Source organism: Centruroides sculpturatus, unplaced genomic scaffold (assembly GCF_000671375.1).
Source record: "Centruroides sculpturatus isolate CEXI.00-Female unplaced genomic scaffold, Cexi_2.0 scaffold171, whole genome shotgun sequence".
Lineage (NCBI taxonomy): Eukaryota > Metazoa > Arthropoda > Arachnida > Scorpiones > Buthidae > Centruroides > Centruroides sculpturatus.
In genome coordinates this window covers 87521-98215 of record NW_019384470.1, presented here as the reverse complement: position 1 = coordinate 98215, position 10695 = coordinate 87521, and the positions used below count along the sequence as shown (strand labels likewise).

At 32.0% G+C, this 10695-nt stretch overlaps 1 protein-coding gene across 1 annotated transcript; it reads right to left on the bottom strand.

Moving 5' to 3' along the window:
• Positions 1 to 9201: 9201 nt before the first annotated feature.
• LOC111621140 lies at positions 9202 to 10033 on the bottom strand. The gene is made up of 2 exons (XM_023363209.1): positions 9964 to 10033; positions 9202 to 9891 (listed from the first exon to the last, which is right to left on the bottom strand). Exon 2 carries the CDS (start codon positions 9882 to 9884, stop codon positions 9327 to 9329), a length of 558 nt encoding a protein of 185 aa, XP_023218977.1. The 5' UTR covers positions 9885 to 9891; positions 9964 to 10033; the 3' UTR covers positions 9202 to 9326.
• Positions 10034 to 10695: the final 662 nt, after the last annotated feature.

Genomic DNA, 10695 nt, shown 5'->3' with positions numbered 1-10695 from the left:
TATTATATTAATATTTATTAATAATTTTTATTATTACAGTGCTCGACATAAAACTTTTGGAAAATGCACGATACAAATAGAAACCACCGATAATTAATTAGCAATTGGTTAGGCGTCCGTTTTATTTATTAATTGAAATATTCAGTTGGAAATGCTCGGAACAAGATTTTGTAAGGTCTCCACACCCATGTCTTTCAATCGCGTTTCTGCGTTTAACTTATATAAGAGAATGGTTGTCCCATATCCTATTCTCACGAGAATTCGTCAGAGGTTTTCCATCGGCTTGAGGTGTAGGAAGCATGCTGGTAAATCCAGAACTTCAATATCGTTATTCTATAACACTATCGTATACTGCGACTAGAATAAACGCTTGTATTATCTATTTATCTGTTGAAATATGAAAAGCCTGTGCTAATGTTAAAAAAAATGACAGGAGATGATCGGCAAACGTCGATTAATAATCGTTATTGTTGTATAAAAAAATGATGGTGTGATGATGGTGGTATGAAATGTTCCCGTTTACGCGGTCTAAAAGAACACAGCACACACACTTCCTTTTTAACAATAACAATACAATGACACTTTAATATTTCCAAATCAGCGAGTGACTCTCTGGCACTCCACAATCGAGCAACACTCAGGCACCCGACAATTATTGGTAATTAACAATACTGGTTCTTGACCAGCCACACAGCTACTCACTCTGGTTAGCTCCCCGGTCAGTACTGCGGTCAGCACTGCGGTCAGCACTCCTCTCAATACTGCCTCCACACACAACAACTCGATACACACCACAAAGGGAAGCCCACAAATTTTCCCTCTCTAGGTGAGACAATCTCCCCCACATTCTTGGGGATACTGTTACCTCACCCACCTGACACGTATGACAAAGCTGTGGACTGACCGTCACCACTTACTGACATCCACACACCTGACACATGTCTGACACATGTTACAACTGAACTTAACAGTTATATTTTTAAAATAACAACATCCAGTGTTCTCAGGTTGTACGAACGAAAATCTTTTTTATGAGTCGTTTATTCTTAACTAAACAAAAGCTAAAGATTATTTTCCTATATTGTCCCCAATTTCCCCAATTGTTCCCTAAATGTCCCCAAACTATTATATTACCTGAATCCCTAGAACTATCACATCACAGTATTAAAAAAGTTGTATTAAAAAGATTAATAACAAATCCAAACAACAACGGCTTGATGAGGATTATCCTAATGCTAAATTGAGCGAAGAAAGAAGCTTAGTTAAATTTAGACAATTTAGTATAAAATGATACAAAAGTCAGTACTTAATTAAAAAGAGAATTTACAGAAACTTATGAAGTGCTAAGAAAAGAAGATGGATAACAAAATTAAATGATAGTGAGAAATTATAAAGAGTTTCTCATTTATTTGGAATGTAATAAATAATGATAAAATTAAAAGTAAACAGATAGAAAAACAGGAAATCTTACATCAAACTTCTAAAACTTTTGAAACTATAAATCAGTTTACAAATAATAATGATAAACTCTGGACGACTTTAGGAAACGATATAGAAAAGCTCTTTAAGTTTTTAATTAAGCATTCTTTGAATTTGACATATATGATATGTTAAAAAGTTGCATTTTTGTCTTAACGTAATAAAAATATTATTATTCAACATTTACTATCAGCGTATGCTGAATGTCGACATTTGCCGGTGTAAGTGCGAAATAAGGATATTTAGCAAATAATTCGTACTGTACTGTACATACACCAAGCGACTTTGTGAATGCTGACATTCACCGGAGAATATCGACATTTGCTAGCTATCGGTCTTTTACAGTAACATATATAGGCTATATATATATACAAACTTTGCTCGCTACAGTTTTAAGTTTCCTACTAAATCATTGCAATTACTTTCGCTTTTTAATATTAATACTTATTTTTTATTTCCGTTTACTTTAATGTTACGACGCAGTTTTCAGGATCTACCTTTGATATATTTGTAGTATGCAATGTAAAATAAATGAAGTACTATATATAACAAATAAATATGTTTAATCTATGAAACAGATGTTGCATGTAAAGGTATCGCAACTAATATATGTCACCACTTGAATAATTTACAGATGTTAAAATGATGTGTTTGCTAATAACGTACAGTACAAGACAAAAATTTTATGTAAATGTTTATAATATATAAATAATATAATTTATAAAATTTTATAATCAAATTTTTATATATTACGTTATATTTTTAAAATTATAAAAATAAATTCTTTAATAATTATTTTTATTATTAATTTTTACTATTACAGTGCTCGACATAAATATAAATACCTTTGCAAAATGCACGATACAAATAGACTAACCATATAAAACCACCTATAACTAATTGTCAATAATATCAATAACACAAGTAAACAAGTTATGTAAGTATTAATGATGTAATGAATATTCGGTTACTATTCGGTATTCGGCCTATTCGGCCTATTTTTCGCTATTCGGCCGAATACCAAATATTTAATCACTATTCGGCCGAATACCGAATACCTAAAAACAGGAGTAAGAAATAACAAAAACACAGTAAATTAATCATTTTGGTATTTAGGTTTAATTAATGTTGTCGGGTTAGTGCTGTTTGTTTATATTTATTTATAATATATAACATACACAAAATAAAAAATAGTAATATTAGTCACATGTATTCACAATTTATAATTACAAAGATCAGCACACGTACACACCTATTCGTTCGAGAATCGTCGCACACATGTGAGAGTCTGACCCTGCCTATCCTTTTTAAGCGCTCGTCTTTCATATTCCCTTTCTCTTTCCTTCATCTCTATAGTCCACGTATGCCTATGCATACATCATAATACGCGCTCACGATACTTTCGATTTGTCACTTTTCCGCCATAGTTTTTCCATTTTATAATTACGTGACTGATAGCCTGGTGATAACGGAGACAGAGAGGACGGGAAAAATTATCCAAATTAGATGGAGGAAAGTTTCACACAATTGGAAAAAAGGACACTATTTTTAATTGTTCTCTTCACCTTGCGCCGATTGTTGAACGACTCCCCCGAGAAGCGGAAGAAAGGGGTTTTTATAAGTTCGGCGTGGGAGAATGGTCACGTGACTGATTGTTGTGAGGTAAAAGGTACGCGGATGGGTCAAAGTTGTTCCCGGGACCATGCTAACTATCAACTTTGGAGNCCACGTATGCCTATGCATACATCATAATACGCGCTCACGATACTTTCGATTCGTCACTTTTCCGCCATAGTTTTTCCATTTTATAATTACGTGACTGATAGCCTGGTGATAACGGAGACAGAAAGGACGGGAAAAATTATCCAAATTAGATGGAGGAAAGTTTCACACAATTGGAAAAAAGGACACTATTTTTAATTGTTTTCTTCACCTTGCGCCGGTTCTTGAACGACTCCCCCGAGAAGCGGAAGAAAGGGGTTTTTATAAGTTCGGCGTGGGAGAATGGTCACGTGACTGATTGTTGTGAGGTAAAAGGTACGCGGATGGGTCAAAGTTGTTCCCGGGACCATGCTAACTATCAACTTTGGAGTTGGAATGTGGGATTAGTTTCGAAATGGACGGATGTTTACTTCGAACGAAAGGGGAGATTGGAATTTTTCTCTTTTTTTTGTTAGATGTTCGTTTAGGGTTTAAAGGAAAATTAAATTGGAGGGTTAGGAAACTGCGGGATATTAATCGGAAAATTCGGTAAAAATTCCGGATTTTACAAAAATGATGGGAAAGTACGGCGATCGGTCAAAAATTAACCCCTCCAAAAAGTTTTTACATTATTGAACTTAACTTTAAACGTCGAGTAATGGAAAAAAAATCGAGGGTAATTTTCGTATATATGGATGTTTGTGTGTTTCGGAAGACATTGTTTTGTTTAACTTCTTTTTGAAGCTCAATAACTTCTGTGCCTTTTGTAAAAGTTTCTGAAATTTTGAGTGGATGTTTATTATGGGATTGATGCCGTTAAATTTGGTGGTTAAAGGTCGACGTGGTGGGAGATAATGGCGGCGCGTATAACACGAAGTTATATCGTAAAAAAAGGTTTTAAAATATTTTAGATAATATAAAACCGCATGTTTCTTAGAATAAAGTGTGTTAAGGGCCAGGAAGCTTTTGTAATTCCATAACAACAAGTAAATAGTTCNAAGTTATATCGTAAAAAAGGTTTTAAAATATTTTAGATAATATAAAACCGCATGTTTCTTAGAATAAAGCGTGTTAAGGGCCAGGAAGCTTTTGTAATTCCATAACAACAAGTAAACATAGGAGATGGAAATTTGGGGTTTTAATATCTTGATAACCTGTAAATTAAAAAGTTGGCTGAAGAGGGACAATAAATGCCCGAAACGTGTGTAAATAATATCAACACTTATCAACTAAATAAAAAATTTGATGATAAAAATTGCCAAGTGTCTGAAAATAAATACAATAATAATTTGTGTTTGAATTACTATTAATTTTTCATATTAAATACAAAGCTAAATCGAAGAATATTGCAATTATCCCGAAAGGCATGATATGCACTTCATCGAGCATTAGCTCAAATATTGTAAGTTTTCAACAGGAAATATGTCTAAAATGTTTTCTGTCACAAATTTCCGTGATGTCAATGGTATACGGATGGAATTTCTTCAATCCCTGTCTATCTGTCATACAGAACCACAATTATTTGCACTAACTTTTAAAGAGATTTTACTTATCTTTGATCGAATTTATGTACTGGATGCATTTTTTTCTTACTTTTTGCATGATAGTTCCTTTCCTGTCAAGTAAAACGCCCTGTATATCCTCGATTGTCGACAACGACAATCTGTACTCGATTGTCGACAACGACACCTTTGTTAAAGTGGGCGTCTGTATCCTTGCCTTAGCGTTTGCCGTAACATTCGGCATCGTCAAAAGAGTAAAATTAAATACAAAAATTAAAGTAAGAAATTCCAACTACTTTTGCCAAAAGCAGCTGTTTTCTCTCATTAAGTACACAGAAAGTGCCACAATGATTATAACAATAATTATTACATTATGGCTTCAGTTCTTAAATGTATTTTTCTTCTATCACAATTTGAAGAAAAGAGAATTATTCAAGCTGGAAGCATTTCTTTGCAGCGTTGAAGTTGGAATATGGATGACTGAAATGAGTGGAGGGTTAATATACCTCGGTTTCTTTATTATCTTGATTATTGTTACTTTAACGATGGCATTCCAGAACGTATCCGATGAACTATACATAATGACAAAAGATAGTGCAAATTTTAAATTGGAATTGGAAGAACTAATGGCACAGCACCATGAAATTTGGTCATACACCAATCAACTCAACGGACCATTCAATTATGTATTAACAATTGTTTATGCTTCTTTATTATCAGAAACGTGTCTACTTTATTTTATTGCCATCTTCACGAAAGTGAAATTCGCATTGAAACTCTTTATTTTAATAATTTGTGCTGTAACAACTATTGTATGTATCTTATTTGGATTCCTGACGGCTGATTTTACATCAAAAGTAAGAGTTTTCTTAAAATGATAATAAGTTAATTTATGGATTTAATCAAATGTTTCGATTTGTTTTTCTTTTTCAGAATCAAACATCCTTTCAAGATATGAGAAGATTTGCTGATTGCGATTTGAGTTTAGTACAGAAACTAAAGGTAGATTGTTTTAAATCTGTTCTTTGTATATAAATAAATGTTAATTTTTGTAAATTTTATTTAATAATGGCANGACTCGAGAGACTCTACTATGTCGTCTAAACGAAATAAAACTGATTATTCTGCATCAAACAAGAAAAGAAAAACTTTATATTTGGAATGTAAAGTTAACATTATTATAGATTTCGATACAAAAATGAAAATTTGTGAATTGGCAAAAAAGTTTGATCTACTGGAATCGACGGTCAGAACAATTATAAAAGGTAAAAAAAAATTCTCGAAGCTGTAAAAAATGCGCAATCTTTAAATTCAAGCATCATTCGTAAACGTCATGGTATTATCTCAGAGATGGAAACAATGTTAAAATTATAGTGTGATAATCAAGTAAATGTGAAAAACTGTATAATAATATAATTTTCTATACATATGTATTATCTAAGATTTTATTAAAAATTGTTTTTTAAATTATTGTTTTCTTTAGTCTCCGCCCCCAATTAAGAATTATTTGTATGTATTTATATGGGAAATTATACCACAACTTACGCGACTTACGCGGTTATCGCTCGGTCCCACCTATCGCGTAAGTTCGGGGTATTACTGTAATCTCTTATCACCCGTTGAATGCACTTTGAAGTTGTCTGATGCAAAACATCATGCATTCATGCCTCGGCGTTATTTATAAGCATAATTTTCATAGCTATATTATCATTCGTCATGCAAATATCAATATATTTCAAAGCTTATCACTATATAAAACAATAAATTATATTTGCATATTATTTTGTAACATGCAGTGTTGGACGCTCTAAGAATTTGACCACCTGTGTTCATGCACTGCACCCTTATCAGAACCGGCCCTGCTTATACACTATAAATCCTGTTTAATTTAATCATTTTGTTCACATATTATGAATTTATTTTGATTCGATAATTACTAATGTCAAAGCTTCATAATAATTGTTTTGTAATTGTGTATAGTAATTAATGAAAATGAATAAATTTGTTTATAAGTGAATAAGTCTTAACCATTTTTTTCTCGTGGTTCATTCGTGACACGCAACTTCTAACAAAAAACAAATTGAAAAATCAAAATCGAAATGGAAAAAAAAGAGAAATATCACCTGTCTTGGTTCAATTTTACAGAAATTTTTACTAAAATAGAGAACTTCAAAAATAAAAAAAAAACATTCAACAACGAGCTGCTTAACATTCCAGGCAACCTTTGGAACTGCGTGTATGGCGCCATCTATTAATATATTTTATTTGAAAAAGCTTTTTTTATTTTTTATTATTGCAAAATGGCAAATACTTATACAGTCGACTCAGCTATAACGCGGGTTCATATAATGCGGATTCGTATATCGCGGCGTAAAATTGCNGGAACACAGGAGGTTGAATTTGAACTTTAACTACGTATTTGAACTTTAAAATTTCCATATATTTTTACGGCAGTTTCAGTAAAAACTTATTATGTTTAATGATAATTTTTTAAAATTTTGATGTAACGATTTAATTCAGAAAACCATCTAATGTGGCAATATGCAAATGATTCACGATGTTAAAAAGCATGCAGTAGGCCGTCTTCGCAGGACGTTTTAAAGGAAGAAAACAGTAATAGAAAATAAGTAAGTTATCCTTAAATTATCCTCTTTAGATTATAAAATTTTTTAATACGTTAAGTATTGCGTTACTACAGATTTTGCTAATGGAACAAGACCGGAGAGAGAATCAAGAGACATGTTTGCAAAGGTTCCTTCGATATGCGAAGATGTGCAATTCTAAATGTTATTATGCAGTTATTTATTGCCCTATAACTATAGTTATTTTGATAACTTTATTATACTTCTTATGGAATATTCCTGGAATACTGTTGGTGATTTCGATACTTGTTTCGGGAGTTCAATGTCTAGTGATTGCACTCTGTATAAGTATTTGTAGAACAAATCATCGTAGACAATTTCCTCAACCTCTACTTCAACATGGAGCAAACCAACACATTCCATTACACGAAATGTTTGAAATGTTGAACGGAGGATTGAATATTAGACGAGAAGATAATGGAATAAACTTAAATTGACTAAATTGGAAAACGTAATCTGCTTTTAGAACAGAACGAAAATTTTAAAACAAACTTTTAGATATGTCTTAAGTTCTTAGCAGAGTGTTTTTATTGTTTATACATTTTTTTTAAAAATCCTTTTGTAGAAGGACTTGAAATAAATTTTTTTTTTAACAAAAAATCTTTTCGAATGAAAATCACTAAATTGGCATGGGTATTTTACGTGTAAAAGAAAATCTCTAGAAAGGAGAATTGCGTAACTTTCCTGGTTATTATAGAACTTTTTTTAAAAAATAAAAACTCAAATTACTAAGCAAACAATAACAGACTGCGCCATACACAAATTTTATCAGATTTAGTTATAAAAACTTATTTTTTTTTAATTACAGTAGAGCGTCGTTTATCCGAAAGAATTCCAATCGAACGTTTTTGATACTAGATTAACTTCTAAAGTATAATTTTTTTTGTTTGTAAAAAATAAAGAAATAATTTTTAACGATACAATAGCCACGATTATTATTTTAAAAAGTTTACATTAGGCTTAACATCGACGAAAATTCAACGCGAAGCGACACGCAACGGAGAAAAATTTCAACATGGGATATTTTTTCGTACACGATCGGTTATCCGAAAAATAAGTTATCCGAACAACCTCACTCCCCAATTGATTCGGATAAACGACGCTCTACTGTACTATAAAAATGGCAAAAAGCTTTATTTTGGGGTAGGGGTGAGTTTTATAAAAGAATGAAGATTTTATTAGTGTAAATAGTAATAACGAGCATCTCGAAAGGGGTAAATATAAGTGTTAGATATATTAGTCGTATATCTCCTCACTCTCTCGACGTTTCACCACCAATATTTAATAACATCAATGCCCCTCATATACAAGCCAACATACTAAATTTGCTATCTTAATCTTTACTCCATTCGTGAGATACTAAGCGAAATAGACGCCTACATATATACATTCCACGGATTTTTTTCTTTACTCTTTTGAATTCGGGAGGTCTGAAAACGTGGAGATTTGCAAAAAACTCGGAGGGGTCAAATTTCACACGACTCCCGTATTTTTCCTTGTTACGTATACATAACAGCCGGGAAAGTAAAAATGTTGCCATGGAATAAACTATTTTATTACTGAGGAAAAGATTTTTTTAATATCTGAAAACTACTTATTCCTTCAGTTTGACACGATTTTTGTGTGTTGTTAATTTTAAAAACACTAATTTCCCCTTACATTTAGGTCAGAATCAAAGAATATTTCCCTAAAAAGTAATCCTTTTAATTAGACTTGTGCGAAAATTAACGTCGAATACAGAAATATTTCAAAACTTTAAACAATAATCAATTATAATTAAAATCGTTGTTTACAAAAACATATAAACACGCTCTAAAGAAGAACGGGAAACAATTTTAGATAAATTTATTGTTTAAAAGAATAAATAGGTCAAATGTATTTGTAGATTAAAATAATTTTTTTAAAGAAAAGAATGGCCAAAACGGTCTCATTTCGTCAAATTAAATTGATTAACATTCATATAAAATCGTCGATGATTTTCACACAACGTCAATCATCGCTGTTATTCTTTGAAAGATAAAAAACCAAATTTGAAATCGTCTTCATCATCCGTGTAAAGACCTGTTTCATTTCCCCAAAAATCTAACAGACTTATATTTTGTCCAACGGAATCGCAACTCTTCTCAGGGGACACAGTTTCAAATAAATCATCCGTTAAGTCGAAAGAAACAGCATTCCTATTTGCAGTGGATTGAGATTTTGTATAAAATTTATTGTATACGTTTTCCCTGGACTGTCCGAGTATAAATGGTCTATCTACCAAAGAAGTTTCATCTTTAGGGATCAGTGGAGAAGTCTCTTGATTCTCGTTGCTAGTTTCATTGTTGTTAGATGATTGCTGAAACTCGTGCAGAATAAAGCAAGCAGTAAACGCTATAGCAAGAACTCCGTGAAGAGCACAAAACAATATTCTTAGTCGACTGTCAAAAGTAGTTTTCCCATCTTCATAAACCGGTGTCAGAGAAACTGTCAATCCACCAAACATTCCCCACAAGTAACCATACAATAAAATTGCAACAAGCATCTTAATAAATTCACATATTTTCCACGTACAAGACATAATTTACCTAAAAAAAGTTAGGATGGGTTTATAACAAATAAACAAATGTATATTGGGATATAATCTAGAATTAATTCACCTTTAGAGATGCCGAATGAGCACTGTAATCGAGTTTCGTTCTTCTGTAACAATACTTATTTTGTTCTGTCGAATTCTTTTATGTAGCGCTCTATTTGCATATAATGTCGAGGAATAAGAAAATATTATTATAAATGATCAAAAATTTGCCTTTTTAAAAATCTCCTTTATATTTTTAATTTTAAGAATTTACATTTACAACTGTAGGACTCACATGCTGAAGTAAATTTTGATATTAATAAGGCGTATTTGTACGTGTATAGCTCCAATCTATCTTCCATTCCGACTTTATCTCGCGATTGAAGTAATCAGATGAAATCTAATTCAAAGTTTAAAGGTTTGTTTAGTATGATTGTGTTTCTTCCGATTTCTTTCAATATGGATTTCATTGTTAAATATGCCGAGTTCGCAACTGACTAAAGGAAGATTTACACTGGACGTGAATGGAGCGAAAGACATGAAAGTTTTTAACCCGCGTCGCGAGGTTACGTTTCGTGCCCAGTGTAAATCGCGCCGAACTGATTAACCTCGGTGTTTTCTGGATTTTATTCACGTGTATCACACATAAATAGGTAGCAGTTTCCCCCATAGAGAATTCTACCAGAAGTTATTATACTGCTTGGCAAATTGCGTTGTCTTATTCATTCAATACAACCGCTTTTATATGGACTATTTTTTGTTGTATTCCATTTAATCTTAAACGCTGGAGATATTTGGTATTTAATTGAAAAAA